This window comes from Pelecanus crispus, chromosome 2 (genome assembly GCF_030463565.1).
Source record: "Pelecanus crispus isolate bPelCri1 chromosome 2, bPelCri1.pri, whole genome shotgun sequence".
NCBI lineage: Eukaryota > Metazoa > Chordata > Aves > Pelecaniformes > Pelecanidae > Pelecanus > Pelecanus crispus.
Genome location: NC_134644.1, coordinates 117,601,208 through 117,623,279, shown reverse-complemented (window position 1 = coordinate 117,623,279; position 22,072 = coordinate 117,601,208). Strand labels below are relative to the sequence as shown.

Sequence of the window (22,072 nt, the reverse complement as noted above, 5' to 3'; positions counted from 1 at the left end):
GAATGTTACCCAGGCATGTGGCTTGAGGAGTCTGTTATAAACCTTTGAAGAAAAAGGAGCAAAGCCAGGATGGTCATCCCCATCAAATGTTAGAAAAATGGATCTATGCAGAGGAAGACCATATAGGAAAGGACGAAGCAGGTGGTAGCAGGAAAGCTTTGTACGGCCTTAGCAAGGAGGTTTAATTTCAATGCATTGCCGAGAAGTGAGTGCTTTGTCTACTTCCTTGAAGCAGCCATGCTTTCCTTGACTTCTGCGAGATCGACCTGAAAGGTAGTTCCCTATTGTCAGTAAGAGATGAGGTCTGATTAGCAGTAAAAGATGTCTACTAAGTTTTCAAGTTGTTGTATAATGTTGATGCGCCATGATTTGCTTTGCTTTCAGGCAGGCGAGCATCTTGTTTGATGGGTGCGAGTACAGTAACATGGACTGAAAACTAAGTAGTTTTAAATCCTGTGATGGAATGATAACCACTGCCTTAAGTAGGAAGCTTTTTCTTTTTTACTTCCTTCCCCTCCATGTTCTAATTATACTCTGGTAGCCAGCCGTTTGTACCCTCCAGGCAACAAAAGAGAAGCTGGGAATCCTTGTTTCAACTGAACCCCAGGGTGCAATAAATTGCCCGGCTCCTGGAAAGCACTGGCCACTGGCTGCACAGCGGTCGTCTCAAAGACAGGTTCATTTGTCGTCCGAGTCCATTGGTTTTACTGGAGTTACACCAGGGGTAAATTTAGCCCTCTTGGTAGTCCAAGCAACCCCAGGAGCAAAGTGTTAAGAATGCTTTTAAGCTATTTGAGGGCTATCACTGTGCCTGGCACGGGCTTAAGTTTAGCCGCGCTTGTTGCGAGAGATGCAAGGGCAATAGAAACTTTTGAAGTTCATTTAGTGTTAGCATGAAACATTAGTAAGATCCATGAACTGCAAGATTAAGAGGTAGGAGTTTCCAGGAAAATGACCTAAGCTTTACTCTGCACTTGTGGATGTCACATCCCTGCCAGAGACCAGGCTCCTCTTGCTCAGGAGCTGTGATTGCAGTTGCCCTTCTGGGTGACCCGTCAAGGGGGCTCAGGGAAGTACACGAAACTAAAGCATCATCAGGTCACAGGAGTCAATGTCTAGTTTCAAACACGGTGGCAGAAACTCTGTCCCCGCAAAAGGGAAATACAAGTCCTCGCACCCAGCGGGTGTTTGGTAGTTCTGGTTTCTCCACAACATTTAAAATCTGGAATAATAATTAGATCCTCAGTTTCAGCACAGAGGACCCTTCTTTTTTTTTTTTTTTTTTTTACATGTGTTCCGCCAACCTGGTCTAGTAATTATACAGAGATGTCAGCTGGAATTAATAATGAAGGCAAAATTTGGGAATAGCAACAGGATGTGTTGCTGCTATTGATCAAAGGCTATGGGGCTGGTTTTAAACACTGCTCCTCTCTTTGATCTTTTTTTCCTATTGATTGAACACAGTAGATAAACAGCCATCTGTGTAGCATGAGCATTTATTATGGCTTTTAAGCTGACTAAGGGCAGCTTTGAATTAAATATGAGAGTTTAAATGATGGTTTTCTAGTAAGTGCTGTCTATAAAGACTTCACTTGCAGTGGCGATACAGTTTCATTTAAACATGGTGAAAGGAAATCTTAACTACAGGCATTCTTTTTCATATTCAAAAAGAAGATAAATATTGCAAAATTGATTACAGGAAAGGCACGGGCTTTTCTTTTTTTAATATGTAGTTATGTGTGTAGTGCTCTCAACAAACTATTCTCTTGGCACTTTTTGAGAAGTTTATGTAAATTAGTCAAGTGTTTTAAAATGTGGATACAAATAGAACTACCAGGTGCAATCTGGTAGTTCTGCAATCACTTCCAATGAAATTAATAGAAAACTTTCCATTGACTTTTTAATGAGTTAGATTGGACCCTGGGCTGTCATTGTTAATGTCTTGGAAAGGTCAGGATCGATTTCCTGGCATCCTTTTTGTCTCTAAGGAGGCTCTTTGCAATTCTGTGGGAGACATAGTGATATTGCTATTCCTCTTCCTTGATAATTCTCTGTATAATTTATGTTTTTCTACCTATCACCCAAGGCTTCATGGAATAGCAAAGACACACTGAGAAATGCAGCTTTTAGGGGAAGTTGTTCATATCTTAAATGCCTAAAATAGTATTTCTGAGTAATGTCAAGCTTTTCTTCCCTCCCCACCCCACCCCATCGTTTGTTTTGAATTTTATTCTAGTACTGTACTGCTGTTATTTTTCCTTACTGATCTGGGGGGGGCAGGTGGGTAAAAAAAAGGCTGTTCCTGCAAATGGAAGCAGCCTGCCCCATTGCAGTGTAGAGAGCAAGTTGCGTTGCATTTAAACTAATGCTGTTTCACCGCAGTCCAGTAACACAATCTGCACAGGGATAGCTGCACATCTCTGGGTATCCAACTCTGGATTCCTGGCTTTTCAAAACCATCTGAGGCCTCTGCAAAGTTTCCACCAAGCAGGCTTGTTTGCCTTGCCATGGAAAGGTTCGTTCTACTAAGTTAGTGCTGTCAGTATACTAAAAGGTTAGTAATCTGTTTTGGAAGTATGCTTGGGCTGCTGTTGCAACAGGTCTAGATAAAATTGTTTCTCTGGTTTTGTTGGGTAATGCACCATGTGTTTGAAAGCACAGGATTTTCTTGTACAAGTAGACGGTTATGCTTGAAGTACTGCAGTCCATGAAATGGGAATATAAAATCCACCCAAAAAAATACAAGGCTTGGAGAGAAAGGAGTGTTGGGAAGGGGACCAGGCAGCTCCATTCACAGTGCTGACATTTGAAAAGGATAATCCATGTGCTCACTTTTCTTTTGAAATGTTTAACCTGCCCCACTTGCCACTAGAAAGGATTTAATTTCACAAATTAATATTTGACTATTTCTTCAAGTGAAGTATTGCTATCTAGGGTCTCCTGAACTCACTGTCATTCTTTCCTTTATTGTCAGGATACTGGGGTTGGGAAGTCGAGCATCGTTTGTCGATTTGTCCAGGACCACTTTGATCACAATATTAGTCCTACTATTGGGTAAGTACCACGCATAATATCTTTTTTCTTCTATGTGTTTTTTAACTTGCTGCCCTCTGCTGAGCAACTTTCTTTTCCTTACTTTCAAGGCTCTGAATGCTGTATATCTTTTTTTCTCCAGTTTATCAATCTCACTGAACCCCTTGTCTCCTTTAATGGCTTTCAGCTCATGCTGCCTGTTCAGAGAGTCTGGGGCTGCCCCAAACCAGGTCTGCTCTGCTCTCCCTTTTCTGGAAATAACAGAGGGGGCCTCAACTTATCTATATTGCAGCGTAATCTGTTATGGAGAGGCTGACAGAGCTCTGCCATTCTCCTCCTGTGAATGGTGTCTCTTGAAATCATCTCCCTGGGCCTGTCCAGAACCACGCTGTATTGACTTGTGTTGGGCATAGCCATGACTTCTAGCTGTTCTGTTTTGTTTTTCTTCACCTGTCTTGCACCAAGAGGTTCTTAGATGTCTTACTCGGCTGGTGTCCTTCTCTTTTTGTCTTGTCAAGAGCTTCCCACTTTACATTGTGTTTTGGTCGTAGGACCTTAAGATTAAAATCACTTTAGTTCCCACTGGTCAATGAGATATCAGATCTGATCCTTGCGGCTTAAAGAACCAAAACCCCACAACCCAAAGAGGCCGTGATCTGCAGAATTGCCAGGACACCCCATGGCTGAGTAATGGCAGGAGAGCCATGGGGAGCCCTTTACGCACCTACGTTGTGTGTCCTGCCAGGCTGGGCTGGAACATGGACAATGTTTGTTCCCAGATGCGGACATCCTTTCATCTAGGTTTAGGACATGTTACATTATCCTGCCTTTCTCAAAACAGGGACCATGCAATTTAAACTAAGTATAATTAATTCACAGTTGTTCTTCTTTAAAAACTGCCAGGCTTCCGCGTGTCAGACCATCAGAAGCCTATTAGTCCTGTAGTTGATTATAATTCCAAATTTTTTTTCTTTTAATCTTAAGGACAAATCTGTCAAGTCCCAACGTTACGTGGAAAATTTTGAAAATTCTTGATCTCTTATCGGAAAGGAAGCTAATATATAATGTTCACAAATGAATAATTTGGGTGGGAAGGGCTGATTTGGCTTGTGTGTTAGAGCTGTTTTAAATTGTTTGTGAAGGATTGGTATTGATTGCTTTGTGTTGTTCAGAGGGTTAGATGATATCTTCCAAAGCTCTGCCTTTTGATGCATGAAGGAGTCTCAGCTGGAAGTTGCAAGTGAAGTTCCAGGACAATTTTGGTCTCCTAAATGTAATGAATAGAGAAAAATGGACAGAGAAAAAGGAAGCATGTAATGAAAAACATTACTGATTGAAGGACACTTTTTTGCAGTGAAGGAATTGATGGGAACTTGAGTGGTTCTTTGCTTCTAAATTATCAGCAGCCTTTTTCCCCAGGTAGCTGTTGTTGTAAAGTAAATGTGTCCTGCTCAAATGGAAAAAAAAAATCCCTTTAATTTTCATAGTTCTGATAACAGAGGGAAAATTTCTTTCTATTTGAGGATTAAAATGAGGAAGCTAGCTTGCACGCAGGTGATATTACTTGTCTATATAGATAAGGGTTTTATTTTTATTTTCTTCCAAATTAATCGAATGTTTTAAATATACAATCCTTGCAATCCACAGTAGCTGCTGTGGCTCTGAAGTTCCTGGTTTTGAAGCTGTAAAGTGTTGCTTAATGCTTTGAGAAGGAGAGTGACAGCTGAAACCACACACCCTGATGAAAAGAGCTAAAGAAAATGCTGCCTTTTTTTGCCTTACTTAATATTTTTATAAGCAATGCAGCATTGTTAAATTTGAGCAATTTGCAGATGGCTGTAGAGAACTCTGGTATATCATTCTCAGGAAATGTTTTGATCAGTCATATGTCATTTGATGTAATTTTGGTGCTTTTGTAATGACAGTGCATTGTATCAAATGCATCTTTATGAGCCAGGAAAAAAGTTACCACAACAGAAATTGTTCAGCAGCGTCCAGATAGGGTGGGGGGAAAAAAAAGTCTACCACAGTTTGGCGGTCTCTCCTAGCCAGCTTTCAATTGAAATGCTGTAATATAGAAAAAGCCTATAAATTTGTAACCCTCTTTCCTAAGAGAAGAAGAAAAATCACACTGAAAACATAGACAAATCGCATTTCCTACAAAAAAATACAAGAAGCCCCGAAGATTTCTTCATTTGAGTTGAGAGGGAGAAGAACTTTTTTCCATCTGTTTACCACGTGCATTCCAGCAGGTGACTTTTCTGTTCCCTGGTGATCCAGTCTCCTAGGTTTAACTGAGAAGTTGCACATTTGTTACCTGGTGTGATGCTGGCTAATGCCTCTTTCTCAGGTCCGTATCACTGAGAAGATGGAGCTAGCTAGCAGCAGAAGCTACATGTGAGCAGCAGGAGCATTTGTGTTCCTGGGTCCATGCACAAATGCCCTCTGAACCCCAGAGGCTTTTCTCTTCTTTTATCTGAGAAAAGGGAGACTTTCACTTCTGTAGGCATTTTACCAAGGTTTTGGAGTTTCCCCATATGCAGTCTAACCTAGCAGAACTGGCTAAGGTCAATAGGCTGCATATTCAGAGTGTCGGTCATGTTACAAATTTCTGCTACTTCCTTCTTTTCAGAGCATCCTTCATGACTAAAACTGTGCCTTGTGGGAATGAACTTCATAAATTTCTGATCTGGGACACTGCTGGTCAGGAACGGGTGAGTATTACTTTGCAGTATGTCTTCGTTATCTCCATCCCTTTTAATGTGTTGGCATACTTTTTCTAAACCTTTCATCTTCAGAAGACTTTGTAAGTATAAACCTACTGAATCTTTGCAAGGCTCTGCGAAGCAGGTGGTCAGCAGTCACCAAGTATGTAGGTTCCCATTGCACAGGTCGGAAAATGCAGAGGCAGGCTGCCCATGCCACTTACCTAAAAAAAAAAAAAAAAGCCTGGTGTGAATTGTCAGCCACTTCCCTCAAGACAGCTCGGGCAGTGCCCAAGCAGTTTCCAGCTCCCCTCTGGTTTCATCAGGTTTACATGTGGCAGCTTTCATTGGAAAGCACTTGACTTCCAGCACGTGGGCTGGCGGGTGGTCTGAGCTTAGGTGGTGATTCTGGGGTTGTCCTGAGTTGGGACATTGAATATGGGCATGGGTTATGTCTGCTGTTAGTATTTTGGAAATTAGCACCGGCAGCCTGAACCACTTAGGGTTTTCATCTTGATTTTTCAAGTGTGTGAAGTGAATTGCTCAAATTAAATAGCTTTTCCTTCAGCTTTTCAAAAAAGCCATAATGGAGTTTGTGGGCATTAGTTCATATTGACTGTATGTAAGCCTGGTTGGTCATTTGTTTCCTTTAATAGCCTCAATGGCAGTAGTGTGCAGTAATAGGCTGTAGAACTGTAGAGTTCTCTTAATGTATGCCCACATTTATCTTGAGAAGTTTGAAAGAAATGGAAAAACCCACACACACGTTTTAAAATATCTTCAGACTTTCTTGTGAAATTGCACTGTTCCTGTTTATAGAGAAATGTAGCTATGCTTATGTTAAGTTGGGGTAAAATGAGATGCTTATGCAGGCTGTAATGTCAAGCCCTGATACATCCCACTGTGTTCTCCATACCTTGTATGTGAATTGTGGGCAATGAAGATTTTTGCTGTTAAGTGCAGGAAATGCTTGTGCTTTTATTTACAATGCGCAGCATGATGTAAAGTGGCCCTGATGAAATCTGTTGACTCTTAGCAATTCCGTATGTTATTTATGATGGGAAAACGGATCTTGAAAAACATATTTGAAGTATAGCATAATTCCTTCCCTTGAATCTTGTTTGTTCCATTTCTGCATGGTCTGGAGCTGATAACTGAATAATTATTGCAAGAGGTAGCAGAGGTTCAGTTTTCTTTCCCATGGTTTGAGTTTCCTTGCTTATTCTCTCTCTCTTCCCTCCTCTGCCCCACTCTGCTTTTTTTTTTTTTCCTTTTAGCTCTTTAGCATGCAAAACTTGGTTCTTGACATTTAGATGTAAGCACTAATCTATTTTCCCACATAGTCTTAAGACTCTCAAAGCTTTTTTTTAAAGTAGGTGAATATTAATAAAGTCGTATTTACTGAACTAAACGGTGCCTCATTTGAGGCAGGAAATCTGTGACTGAGCTCTGACTCTCTGACTCTTGGACATGAAATCCATCCTTCCCATCTGGTCCCTTATGTTTCCTCTTAATTTTGTTTTTTAAGCTTGTCATTTTTCAGACATCTGCTTTCTTTTTTTTTTTTTTTTGTGTCCAACAATGATGAGCAGTGACCACCACAAACCTTGTTAAATTGCTCAGAATCTATTACAGATAAGTTATGTTACAGGTTTTCATGTGTAATCATGAATTATAACCTCTTTAGGCCAGGGACCATCTTCTGTGTTTGCACAGTGTATTCCCAATCCTTCACTAGGACTCTAGGAAACTGGGGTGATACAGTAAACAAAGTTGATGGATGTTGAGTGCTAGCTACTGAGGCAGACAAGTTTCCCAAGGTGAGGTCCATGCTGTTCCAGGTCATTCTCTGTCGTAGAACATCCCCATTTTACAGCTTAACACACACGATGCTTCTCAATAGCTTACTCACTTTAATTTGTATCTGGGTTTTTGGTTACTTTGTCTTGTGTTGCTCCTCTGATCTGCTATTCAAGGACAAATGTCTCCCCCTGTTCATTTCTTTCTCGTTATCCTCTGAACAACAGTAATGACCCAAAGCTTCCAGCCTACCCCCCAACCTCTGGGCCTATTGCTGTTTTTCACGGTATACTAATAAATGTCTTCCGAGTGGTGTTTCTGGCTTTGAGGGCTGTTGTCCTTCCCTTGTTCTTTGCAAATTTTGTTGAGGCTTTGTGTTCCACTGCTAAAGTCTGGAAGTTTCGTCAATGACCCTATTGTCTATACTGCTGATAGCAGTGTTTAGGACTTCCTGCTCTTTCAACATTGCCTTCGTTTGGCTTCGTTCTCCTAAATGCAAGGTCAAGCATAGGACTTGCATGTGCTTATTCTGGAGTCAGGGCGCTCTGTGCTTCCCCCAGCTGTGCCAGCTGTTGCTGTGTCTATGTGCGGATGTGGAGCCTTCACAGCAGAAGAGCCCCGGGTGAGATTTAACTGAAGCCTTACTTACGCCATGAAAGTTAAGCTCAAACCTTAACCATGGTAGAGCGGGCAGGCAGAAACAACAGCAGCAGCACTTCTGTGCTCCTCGTTCATGAGTTTCTCCTTTTTCGTGAGTTTCTCTGGGCAGCAAACTGGGAAACTGCCAGCTTGGAGAGCATGGAGAAACCACTCTTAAATATCTTAGTCGCAAGCCCTTATTTAAGCAATACTTTGTGAGAACCAGTTTGCCTCCTGGCTGCCTTCAGTCAGCTGGGAGAAACTGGAAATTCATGTGGCTGCTTCTGAAAAGGCGCCGTGTCCTGGGTGCTCAGAGAAGCCAGCTGGAAGCACTCAGCACCCCCTTGAGGCATTAAATCAACTTTCAGATAGCCACTTACGACGTTGCAAGCCTTCGGAGATGCTGGTCATTGTTGGGTTTAAAAGCTTGTCGGAACACCTGAGTTAGTTGAAGAACCTTAATATATGGGCCAGCCAGTCAGAGGCTGGTCATGGAGGACAGATAACCTCTGATTAATATGGATGATGGATACAATATTTTATTTCTTTTGTGTCAGGAAACTCAGAATTGTAGGCAGAGTAGAGAAGGAACCAGAATTGCCATTTTTTGGGAAATAACAAGCAAACATCATTTTTGCAGAATGACAGTAATGCAGTGGAAGATGGGAGATCAAAAGTGTTTCTGTCATAGCCTTGGTGGGAGCAAATGCTCAGCATGCTTCCCAGAGGAGACCCTGGAGAGGGGTACATGGCTCTCCAGCAGCTCTCACTGTAGAAAATTCACATTATGCTTGATTACAAAAGGAGAGAGCTTCTTAATCCTTTTATCTTATTTTTTTCTTTTCCCTTTTTTGGGTAGGGAGAACCTTAAACTGGTGGCACACTTAACAAAATCCCCGTGCTTTTCTGTGCCTAAGTACTGGTCTCTGCAGACCCAGTTGCTTTGTGTTGGTGTGCTATCAGACAAGCTCACTTTATTCTGTTTCTTAGAGTCACTTTCCCTCCACCCAACTATTTTCCAAATGTCACTTTTTTTCCCTATCTCACTTTTTCCCCATCAGCTTTAAATTGTTGCCATGGACTTCAGGACTTAAATGCATGACAATTATGTTATTGTTAGCAAAGATTCCCTCCCCTAAGAAGAGCCTCTTCACAAGTTAGTTAATGATGTTTTTATTAGCATATATTTTGCTTCATGGTGCCCTAAGTAGCTTCTAATTACAATGCTTTGTCTGAATACCTTGGGCGGCTGCCAGCTTTCCATTTTGCCAGCTGAGGAATATTGTAGCAAATAGTTAGGGAGCCTGAGGGCCATATTTCTAGGGCAGGAAAATTTATCTCTGTCCTTTTTAAATTTAAACTCTGGGATTTTTAATTTTGTTTAATAGAAGGAGCCTCAATTACTTGAGCCGAATTTAAACCTTGATAGGAATTACCCTGAGTTATGGGTGCTTTTTTTTTAAAAAACTGTTCCATTTCCTGGAAAAGGCTGACTGATGAGATATCTACAGTGCTTTATAGCCCCCTCTTTTCTGAGTGACAGTAGTTGTCCTGGTGATTCAGAGACAGTGTCACAAGGTAGGGGGTGAAAATGCTCCTTGAGCGGAGGACTAGTCCTTGCTGCAGTCTTGACTGGGACGTTTCACCTAAGCTGAGCAACCTAATCAGTGAGCTTATGGGTGCTTCCTCTGAAACCGGACTGTCCTGAGAGGAGTTGACACCAACTACCAATGACTTGAATTACTTCTGCAGTCAAGACGTGGCCTGAATTTTGCTCAGTTTTATATAGGTGACTGTGATGGCAGCCCACCCCTCAGTCAGTGTGGAGGTGGTTCCTTGCATGTGGTGCAAGGACCTCCCTGCAGTGAGCTACTGCTTGCATGCTGCAAAGGTCAACAGGTGATTTGGTAGTATGTGCGCTTGTGAGAGCACAAGTGGCGTTAGAGCTAGTAAGTGAATATGGTTTTTTTACTATTTTTAGATTGAGCGTAAAGCATGGTAAATCATTTTTGGATGCATGTGGATGTGTTTTTTCTTAAGCTTCAACAAACTTGTAGCGTGTGTAGCTTGACAGTGAGCCATGGCTTACATGTAGGGTCTCTTGCATCCTTTGTTTAATGACTGTAAACTTCAGAAGGGCTGAGCACAGGTCATTTCTGTGATGTTGCAAAAGTTTGTTTTCTGCTTATTTAAAATATCTTCAAAAGATTATCCTAAAATGTTGGAAATTTTCCTTCTTCACTTTAAGAATTCTTACATATTTGAGAAAAATACTCATTCTTTTATATATGTATCTTCTTCAATTTAACTAGCAAAAAATACCTGTAAGTCAGAGACAGATCTTCCCTGATTTATTCATCTCACGGATCCTGAGAACTGGAATCTCAGCCTTCAATCACATAGGGAAAGACTACTCAAGGTTATAAAATGCTAAATGGTATCTGATAGTGGCTTTCATGCATAACATTTTTCCATTTGCTCTTTGCCAGCTGAGAATGTCAGAAATCTTGTATCCCCCCCCTGTGCCGCTTCTTGTGCGAGAAGCTTATGTGTCAGGGTAATCTGTTTGACGCTTCTGGTTTTTGCCTTTGCTTCTCTCCACACCCTGATTTTCTGTTTGGCAGTGGCTGCCTCAAAGATAACAGGAACAGGGCATGTAAATGCCCAGACTCGGGCAAGTAGAGGCTCCCAAGCTGTAGAATAGGTACTGTTCATGGTGCACGGACCGCTTCAATGAGCCCGTGCAACGCAGACGCAGTGGAGGCAACCTCTGGCTCTTCCCCCATGGGTGCTTATCTGATCCATGGAAGCGGTTAAGGCAGCTCTCCTAAACAGGCTGGTAGTCACGTGTTTCTGGCACTGGTCTACCATGCTCTTCATCAGATGAACCTCAGCAGTTTGGGTTGCAGGAACAGAGGCCAAAGCGTGAGGAGGAATGTGCTTCAGGTGGGTTTGAGGACAGGACTGAAGGGGTTTTGGGGGTTGGTGTGGCAGGAAGGGCCAAGGACAAGAGAAGCAGGACACCCAAAATCACCTGCAGAGAGGGGCTGGGAATGGACTGCTGAGCAAGGGGACCAAGGTGCGTGAAGGTCCTAGTCTAGAAAGGTGAGTGTGTGTAATAGGAAGGGGAAGGAAGTTGCAGAGCTATGTCACTGCCCACACACGTAAGCAGCTAGCAGAGAGCCAGAAGCCGTGGCTGTCCTTACCATTAATGGCACCCGAATAAAGAAAGGGTAAAGATTTCTGACCTTGAGAGGAGCCAAGTGGTTTGGTCTTGGCCACTCAGATGCAACGTCCATAGTCAGAGAGCAGCTTCTCAAGAATGGGAATGAAATCTAGTCAAATGATTACAGCTGTCAGGAAGCAAATCTTGTGCTGCTATGCACCTGCAGGTGCTTGAAAAGGCACCATGTGGAAAAATCTTAGCTGAATTCAGCCCTTGACGTGAGAAGGTGCGTAACGCTCGCTGTGTACTGGTCTGGTTCTGCTTACTCTGTGCATCCTTACCCTTTCCGGCCATGCTTGTAGGCAGAATTATAATCCTTTTGCAGCAAGAACAAATGATGTTCTTTACAGTCTAGGATGGTAAAAGCAACCTAATAGAGGGATGGGGGTGGTTGTTTTTGTTTTTTTTCCTCTTGGCTGTGGAGTTTGGAAGAGACAACCCTGCTGTGGCAGTAAGCCAGCGCTGGGGTGTAGCACTGCAGGACAGTGCAAAAAGCTGCAGGCATGAATTAGTGTTCCCTGGTGTGTGTGGCAGATTGAATGAATCCAGACTGTCTTCAGCACCATTTGTCAGCCTCTATATAAATAGGCAGGAGTGGTAGTTTTTTCTTTATGTATTTACTTGGCCTCTGTTTTGCTTTCTAAACCAGTATTACATAAGACATGGTTAAAAGACTTTCACTACCACAGCTTGGGTGTGATTTATGTTGTGTTCCCTTGAATTTGTTTTTCCCTTCTAAGTATTGTGATATGGTTACTCTGTGGGTTTTTTTCTTCTTCCCCATTCTGTACTATTAGTACAGAGGAAATGTGAAAAGCATTACTTACGACCAAATATGCCCCTCCGTGTGTGGTGGGTTGACCCTGGCTGGATGCCAGGTGCCCACCAAAGCTGCTCCATCACTCCCCTCCTGAACTGGACAGGGGAGAGAAAACATAATGAAAAGCTCGTGGGTCAAGATAAGGACAGGGAAAGATCACTCGGCAATTTCCGTCACAGGCAAAACAGACTCGACTTGGGGAAAATTAGCTTAATTTATTACTAGTCAAATCAGAGTAGGAAAGTGAGAAATAAAAACTAAATTTTAAAACGCCTTCCCCCCACCCTTCCCTTCTTCCTGGGCTCAGCTTCACTCCTGATTTTCTCTACCTCCTCCCCCTGAGCAGCACAGGGGGACAGGGAATGGGGGTTGTGGTCAGTTCATCACACATTGCCTCTGCCGCTCCTTCCTCCTCAGGGGAGGACTCCTCACACTCTTCCCCTGCTCCAGCGTGGGGTCCCTCCCACGGGACACAGTCCTCCATGAACTTCTCCAATGTGGGTCCTTCCCATGGGCTGCAGTTCTTCACGAACTGCTCCAATGTGGGTCCCTTCCATGGGGTGCAGTCTTTCAGGAGCAGACTGCTCCAGCGTGGGTCCCCCACGGGGTCACAAGCCCTGCCAGCAAACCTGCTCCAGCGTGGGCTCCTCTCTCAGGTCAATGGGTCCTGCCAGGAGCCTGCTCCAGCGCTGGCTTCCCATGGGGTCACAGCCTCCTTTGGGCACATCCACCTGCTCCGGCGTGGGGCCCTCCCCGGGCTGCAGGTGGATATCTGCTCCACCGTGGACCTCCATGTGCTGCAGGGGCACAGCTGCCTCACCATGGGCTGCACCAGGGGCTGCAGGGGAATCTCTGCTCCGGTGCCTGGAGCACCTCCTCCCCCTCCTTCTGCACTGACCTTGGTGTCTGCAGAGTCGTTCCTCTCACATATGCTCACTCCTCTCTCCAGCTGCAGTTTGTGTCCCAGTGGGTTTTTTTTTCCCCCTGCAGAAATATGTTATCCCAGAGGCACCACCACCATTGCTGATGGGCTCAGCCTTGGCCATTGGCGGGTCCATCTTGGAGCCGGCTGGCATTGGCTCTGCTGGACATAGTGGAAGCTTCTAGTAGCTTCTCACAGAAGCCACCCCTGCAGCCTCGCCACTACCAAAGCCTTGCCACGCAAAACCAATACACCATGATAAGATGCACAGGAAACAGAAAGCAAAATATTAGAGAGCTTTTAAATTGGTGGTAGATTCCTTAATGGCTTGTTGGTTCCATTTGTCTGCCCTCTGCAAGGGCAAAGCTGCTGTTGACTTCAGTGAGATGGCCAGATCAGGGGTTGCAGAATCCCAAAATACTCCTGGAATCAACGAGAGCAACTCCGGTTATACTGAACTTGCATTTGCACCGCTTACGACTGAACTTGTCCTCTATGCTGCAGGGCTGTACAGCTGCAAAGGTTGAGCAGTTTCTAGTTGGATCCGGAGAGAAAAAGGGGACCTGCTTTCAGAGGAAATTTCATAACATGCATGTGGCCTCACTACTTCTTCCTTAGTGGCAGAGATGATGAACCGCAAAGTGGACATCTTGGCGGAGGAGCACGAGTACAAAGGTGCTCTGAACTCAGTTAGCATTGCACCAGTACTTACTACATATTTCAGCTGAAGGCAAGCATCAATGCTTGAATTTTAGTAACTCAAGGTGCAAGTAAATTGCAAATAATTTAGGAATTCAGAATTTTATTAATTGTCAAAATAACATGATCCTTGTAGGAGTCGCATGGAAAAAAATGGGTGATTTTAGTCTGGACTTTGATCACCTTTTGAAATGGGTTAGGAGCGTGGTTACTTGTGATGGTTGGAGCTGATAGACGACTGTTTTGGGTCCGCGTTTCCCTGTTCGCCCAATGTAATGTGAACTGCTGCTGGCTGCAGGTAGGGGTGACATCTGCCAGAGCTCTGCTGTCGGCTGCGGGTTACGGAGGGGCTGACTCCCCGGCAAGCTGGGGTTGCAACCGGGGTGTCCATGCGGCAGAGCCGGGGGTGGCTGCCCGAGACTTTTAGGTGGCCCTTCTGGAGAAGCAGAGCTGTTCTCATGCCAAATCTCTAACGCTCCCATTTCTCCTAATTTTCTTGGGAATTACTGGGTACAGAAATACTGAGCTATAAAATCGAGGTTACAGACATTGTAATTCGTAATGCAGAAGGTAGTCCTGTGAGATTTAACTTTGTGAGCTGCTTTTTTGTGTGTCGCTTGTTTTGGGTGTCTGTCCCACATTTGGTCCTTGGCAGGTGAAAAATGCGCACGTTAGTATTTTGTATCCCTTTAATTAATTTTGCGTGACTCTCTTTTTCCAGGTAATTAGGCTAGAAAAAGGTTCAAGAGGACTTTGCTTTTGGGGGCTGATTTAAAAGAAAAAAAGAAAAACAAAGTGGGGGGGAAAAAAAGCATCAAATAAATGTAATTATTTGCACAATATTTTTCGTAGTGTGTTTATGATATTGGAAAACCTGTGCTCATAAAACACATTGTTAAGAGTCTATTATTAGATCATGAAACTTAAGAGTTACAATTTTTCAACATCTCTTGGTCATTCAGTGTTGCAAAGACTCTTCCTGTTTTCGTGTAGACAACAGTGATTTCTTATGACTGGGACGTAGTGTATCATCATGTTTGTTTATTAGACTGTGCAAAACAATGACAAAGGGGATTTAATTTTGGTTTTATTTGATATTCTGCACTGTAATGACTGATAGTAGTTGTTACTAGTGTACTTTCAGTTGTTACTAAATAATTTCAAAGTACTTTTTTTTCCTCACAGACCGTAGGAAATTGCATTAAGATGCATTATAATCCCATTTTGGTCACTTTGTCCAATGTAAAATATGAAATCTTGAGTGTCAGGTTTATCCAAATAGGAGTATAAACCTACATGCCAGATGGAATCTATCACTTGATGTTAAAAAAACCCAAATCCTGAAACTACATCCCCAAATATGGATGAAATGTTTTCTCCTTTTAAAATGCCTTTTAGCTAAAATATTAATATAGAATCATGAAAGAGGAAATAACTGTCCTGTCAGCTGAGCAAGTAAATAGATTTTCAGTAGAGTAGGGAGGTCATACTTACATGTTAACAACAACTACTGAGCCCGAGTGCCCTTCAAAGGCACTTGTCTTTCCAAGCCTAGCTTGGTGTCATCTTGCCCTCCCTCTTTCCAAGCTGGTGAGGAATTGGAATATTTAAGTAGATTATTTTGTCTTAAGTAGCAGAGGAACTGCATTCCTCCTGCATGCTGTGCCTCTGGTTGCCCCTTTTTGTTTCTTGACACAAGGAGCAGGTCAAACATAGTTTGACGTCATTTGGCGTTTCTGTTACAGAAATGCAAAGTGCTGTTGAAGTGATTAATTAATCTCCTGAAATGTTTCAAAAGAAATTTTCTTTGTTTCTGCATTTTACCTGCACTGAGTTGAAAGGATTATTGCTTTTATTGTAGGAAAAAAAGAGTAAAACTGACAGTGGCAGTAGACTGTACTAGCAGAGACGTGCACAAAGTAGTTCTGCAAGGGCAGAGCTATTTGTGTGGCATAAACCAATGCGAATCTGGCTTCTAGTGGTCTTCTCCTTCCTCCTTTTCTCAGCCATGCTTTCCCACCCCTTCTTTTTGGCTGAGCCTGAGGCATATCTGATGCACAGGCTGGTTGGGGAATCCAGCTAAAAATTAATCCTACCCAAAAAATGGTAGTTTGCATTCTGATTCCATTAAAATGTACTTGTCCAGGGTCCAGTGAGAGAGGTCTGCTTTTCTGTTTGCTTTTTCTTTTAAATTATTATTTTTATTTTTACTTTCTGGCCCCAACACTGGCAATACTCCTCAGAGTAACAGCTATTATGGAAAGTGTTCTCGTCACCTGGTCAAAAGAAAAGGGAGAGAAATTCCCAAGATGTCATACAGGTTCTCAATGTGCTTTCTGGGCCAGCACTGAAGGAATTTGAAGCATGTGAGTTTAACTGCATGGATTGAAATGTGATTACTGTTATCTGAAAGTTCTTTGTAAATTCATTAATACCTTGTAATCAAGATTAAAACCAAATCAGCATGCGTGTAGGATGTTTTTTCCAGGAGTTTACAGACTGGGAGGGGTGTGGATACACCATGAAAGGTCAGATCTACCCTCCACAGTTAAGGTTCCTGATTTCCAGGGTACTTTAACACAGCACACTAGAAATTTCTGTCGTGATCTGGAAGCCTAAAGATTCTGGAAAGCATTTATTGCACTAAGCATGCAAGTAATAAAGCCACACGCTAAAAGCCCAGAAAGCATGTGTCTAGTCAACTCCCTCGGGATCTTGGCTGATCCCTTTTCTTCAGACCTTACTTCTTGACTGATTCCTCTTTCTTTTCTCATCCTCTTTCCTGCTGTTTTCTCCTATTAATGAGCTCTCCCACCTGCCTCGCTCCCCAAAACACTTCAGCACTTGACCATCTGTCACTGCTGCTGCGCATCCTTACTGTTCTAAGAGAAAGTCTTGACCTTGAGCTGGAGCGTGTGATCTGTGATAAATAGCTTACAAACTGGCAAATGAACCAATATTACAAATAACTCGCTTTATACGTCACACATGGAACAGCACAAAATATGGAGGCTGCTAGGTCTAAATGCTCAGTCTGTAAGTACAGTTCTGAGAAGAAGATGCATCCAGTAAATCTGCAGAGGTTTGCAACGTAACACATGGATCCGTGCACACGCACTGGGCAGTGAGATTCATACCCTGCCCTAATAACGCATTTGATTTGGGAGGTGACCTCAGTTATTAGCTGCAGCTTTATATGAAGCTTTTGCAGATGACTTCACAAATAAAAATTTGTAAAATGGCTGTGCGAGTACAGTGAGACTAAATGTATTTTCCAAGAAAGATTATTTTTGCTTTGCTTAAGACTAAGTTTAGTTGAATCAGCAGAAAGGCTTTTTGACTTCCTGTCTCTGTGTAATTATAAGCTGATATTCTACATCAGCTGGTTAGTCATGGTAAATTATGAAAATGATGCTGTTCATTGGCAAGCTGTTGTTATAATAAACATATTTATTGCTTGGGTTTTGGGTTTTTTTTTTAAGGATGTTTCCCTTGAAACAAAAAGCTTAAGAGTAACTTAAACTGCAAGAACCCATGTTTTTCAAAATATCTGTCACAGTATAGCATAACTAAACGTGACAGGTGTTCAGAGTTTTCTGACAAGTTAGTTTTATCCATGTGATTTGCAATGTTTTATAATAATTGAACCCAATAGTTGAATCTAGTCTGTTCCAACTACAAAGCAAAACATTGCTGTCAGGTTAGGCCTCCAAATGCAGGTGATCTTCATGTCAAAACTTGTCCTCAGAGTCCTGTAATGGAAACAATGCGTTGAACCAGTAAGTGCTGATGGTGTAAATCCAGCAGGATGAAGCACAGCAGGAGATAAGGGAGCTCTGCTTCCTTGGGATTTAAGGAATATTAGAGATGGGTAACTCCCAAAGATGTCCATTCTCTATGGGATAAAAGTCAGTGGTCCTGCCATGGCAAGTCTTTGTGACCTGACAGTGTGATAATTCTGATTTATTAATGATATTTTTTGGGGGGGGGGCTATGTTTTAACAGTTTCATTCCTTGGCTCCAATGTACTACCGAGGTTCAGCAGCAGCTGTGATAGTTTATGATATCACCAAACAGGTAAGACCTTCTGGACGCTTTTCACCTGTGTTAACACCTCTGCTTGGGCCAGAGTAAAATCCACAACTGCAGAAGTATTTATATTTTCATTCCTGTTCACGTCAGTGGGGTTTATATGCTTTGGTAGTTTGGGTAGATTTGGATGGAGGCATCCAACTGCCTTAAAAGCTGAAATATGAAGTCTAGCTTCTGTGTTATTTAAACTTTGTCCAGACAAAATGTTGGAAACAGCATTTTGTAGAAGTTTCTTTGCCTTTTCTCTGGCTGAGTAGACAGGATGATATCCTGCAGTAGCCCCTCCAATCACCACCTATGTTCTCTATGTGGATTCATTTTTATACAAAAAGGAGCTAGCTGCTTTATCAACTGAAACGGAAATTTAGTTGTTTGCATATTACGGATTTTAAAACTAATTATTTTTAGTTAAGCATATAATCTCATGTTTGCATTGCGGGGCTCAAGTCTTAACTTTGAAACCAGTAATGAAATAATAAGTCTCTGACCTTAAGTCTCAACATTATTCATTTGGAACGAAAATTGTATTTTCAGATCCTAAACTGCTCTTGCTCATTTCCCAAGTGGAGGAGGCTAGGAGGTTCTAGCTGAATGCCTCTTCCACTGCTTCTGAAAGAAACTCCTGCTGATAAAGCTGAGTTAGAGGCGGCATTAATGGATGGATGGTCGTGACAATTCACTTGCATTTTATTCCTTTCCTGCCAATTGAATTATTTACTACTAGGTTGAGAGAGCTGGGTTGGTTCTCCAGTGCATTAGTGTAATGATCTGTGGCTGATGATGCTGGCCACTGTTGCGCAGCGGCACTGTTCTCCTTTGCTAATTTGCCAAGAAAAGATGAGGAAGAGTGAATCCTGCTGGATTGATACTTATTTTTAATTTAAATGTCTTACAGTTGATCTTGTAATGCATTGTAAGAAGAGAATTTTGTTTTGCCAGCCTTTTTCCAAGCTTATATGGAACAGCTCACAGAATAAAGAGGGGGAAATAGGAGAGGAAGTCAACGTGTATTTCACTTTCTGATTCTTAATATTCAGTGCTGACCATTAAAGCAGAATGGGTCTTTTTTTCCCAAATGACTGATAGTGCTCTCCCTTCAGTGACATTGATACAGCCATGGATGATTTAGACACAACTCTTATGTGCATTTCTGAAGGGGAAAAAATGATGTATAACATATTTGGGAGCTCCCTTTGAGTTTCAGTAATAATTTCAACCATGCGTTATAATTAGAATCTCTAGGAACAAAAGTGATTTTAATGCTATTAATTCATTAGTGTAAAGAAATAGAAAATTTGCTATTAAAAGGTAGGTAGCATCAAAAAGTGTTTGAATTTTGTAGTTGGAGGGAAAAAGCCAAATGAATTGTCACCTGTCTCTTTGGTTTCATAATGAGTAAATTGAGGATAACCAGGTCACAGATTCAGAAATGCGGGGGTGAGGAGGTCACTGAAACCTCTCTTGGATGTTACCAAAAATATGATAGTGGTTGAGATAGTAATCCACCAGGCAGAAGTTGAAATTAGACAAATGAAGCTTACATTAAAAGTGAAGGAAATTAGCTACCAGCCGAACTTAAAGAGCTGTGGTAGTTTCTTCATCACTGGAAAATTTAAGTAAAACATTCAGTGCTGCTTGGGGGGAGGTGGGGGGCAGAGGGGAAAGTGTCCAAGTTCAAGCAAGAATTAATTTAAGGAAGTCTTATGACCTGAAGTTTGAAAAGCCGATTACATAGATAGAGCGATCTTCTTCTGGTTTTGTGATCTGTAAAATTATTATTGCATTAATACTGTCAAAGCTGTGTTCCTCTAACTTTAGAAAAATAAGCAAATACATCAACAGAGACTAGGCTGTTAGCTTATTTGTTATTTCTCTGACTTAGGATTCATTTCATACTTTGAAGAAATGGGTGAAAGAACTAAAAGAACATGGTCCTGAAAACATTGTAATGGCCATCGCTGGAAACAAATGTGATCTTTCTGATATCAGGTAATACATCCATTTTTGTTGTTGCTTTGATTGCAGTAACTATATTGTTTCCTTCCTTCAGGTAACCAATTTGTTTTGTTGTTACAGTAGTATATCGTTTTGCTCAGCTGTGTTGAGTCTTTCCTAACACCAGTGGTCCTGCCAATGTACAGCCTCACCAGCAGCAGCACAACTTGAACTATGTACTTTGGGTTTTTTTGACCTCTCTTTTACTGCCCTTCCTCTGTATTTGTACAATCTACACCCTTTAGCTGCTGAATCATTGAGAACGGAAAAGTAGTCTCCTCTTTTTCCTTCCATTCATGTTAAAATGTGCAGAATGTATTAAGCGATGAGCAAAACCAGCAATGTAAAGCTAGAAGGGTGGGCCTGAGGTAGTATCATGTTATTCACAGGGCAGCTTTGAGAACTTGTACTTTGCGCTTTGCAACAACTGAAACTGTCCCGTAATAGTGGGTGTTGAAAATGTATTTTTGTTGTTTTTAGGAGCATAACCTCAAGTAAAACTTGTGTCACCTGTGTGAAGCAAAGAACCTCCTGGGTAAAAGAGGGAAGGGTTGAATCCACCCTCCTGCAGAAGAGCTGAGATGGTGCTATTTGAGATGAGTGATGCTAGAGTCACTCTTCTGCTTGTTAGGTCTAGTTTGGATTCACATTTATCCTTTCTGGAAGTGGAAGCACATTCTGCTGTACAGTAGTGATCCTGTGTGTCAGTCCATGACTCTGTTATTTCTTGCTTCAACTATGAGTACAAACTCAATAGCCATATTTGATGCTTTCCTCTTAGGACCTCATAGGCTCTCATGGTTGTTCAAGTATATCCCCGTGTTGTTTTATAATCATTACTCTGGCCCAGGTTCACCAAAGCCGTGAAGCACACGTATAACTTAAGTGATGTAGCGCTTCCGAAACCAACCTGGGTTTGGTTTGGTTTTGTTTGGGGATTTTTTGTTTCCTCCCTGCCCGTCAGCCACGAACCAGCACAAAATGGTGAGTTGCTGCTGTCTGTAAGACCTGAACAAGCCCTGATGCTAGAAAGATTCATGGTTTCTGTTGGGCTAAGAATTGGGGACACAGATAGTATATTGGCATCTCCTACTTGATGTTGTGATATACTTGTCAATGTGGTGAAGCTGAATCCTATAATATGAAACTAAAGGTTTCCAAATGTGAAGTAGAAAAAAACAGAGGAAAGGACAATTGTGAAAAATAAACCTAAAAACAAGTTAGCACAAACTGGAGTTTTCAGTTGCCCTGAGAATCACTTTAAATTTAAACTTAAGTGTTCCCAGCAATTCAATTGCCTGATTAAATCAAGGGTAGTAAGTTTGGAGACTGTGACAAATGACACTAATAGCACATGAATCCATAACCAGCCCTCCCCCTGCTTTTGGTAGCATTTGCCATGGCAGCAAGCTTTTAATTGCTGTTCCATAGGAGGCAGGTTAACTTGAGGACATGAAGGAAAACCTGCACCACAGAAGTGTTGGGAGAATACTGGACTTCCTCACAGAGTGTGATCTTCCCACCACGTTCTTCTCAATTGCTACCCGTTGTTTACTGATCATCTGTTTCTTGCTCCAGCTCAGCCAGTACAGCTCTTCCATGCACAAAATGTTATGGCATTTGCATGGTGCTCATTTTCCTCAGTGAGCTAATGTCTCTTAGTCATCCTTTTTTTTTTTTTTCATAATTATGAACAGTTTTGAGAATTTTTTTATGCTGTTATTCCTTCCACATACCCCAGCCATTTCTCTTTCTAAAGTCATCCAGTGATGACCAGTTAAAGGGATTTTGGTGGACAAATAGAGAGCAGACTATATGGTACGTGATATGTTTTCACAGTTCTTCCAAACAATCTGATTGCTTATGCAATACATGCAGCTGTATGTATTCTCTGGCTGCTTTATGTCTTCAGTAAAAATGATAGTAGGTGAAATGTGTCACCACTTTATCAGATTGTTTCCAATGAGTAGAAAATATATATGCCTTTGGGCAAAGAGAATTTAAAAATAAGATGATGTGAGCACACAGGAGCAAGCTGCTGTTTATATGCATTTTTGGCATCTCTTTTTGGTTTTGTAGAACTTCTGGCAGATGTTTTGCTGGCTATTAGAGAGACAGCTGCTTTTAAGACCAGTGTGAAT

General features: G+C 42.0%; 1 protein-coding gene across 1 annotated transcript in view; it reads left to right on the top strand.

Annotated features, from left to right (window-relative positions):
* The window catches only part of RAB31 (RAB31, member RAS oncogene family), a 61,524-nt gene that overhangs the window by 25,415 nt on the left and 14,037 nt on the right, over positions 1-22,072 (top strand). Inside the window, exons 3-6 of the mRNA XM_075705049.1 lie at positions 2,975-3,054; positions 5,666-5,747; positions 17,850-17,921; positions 19,819-19,925. Of these exons, the coding sequence (XP_075561164.1) occupies positions 2,975-3,054; positions 5,666-5,747; positions 17,850-17,921; positions 19,819-19,925 (341 nt within the window). The remainder of the gene's footprint in view (positions 1-2,974; positions 3,055-5,665; positions 5,748-17,849; positions 17,922-19,818; positions 19,926-22,072) is intronic.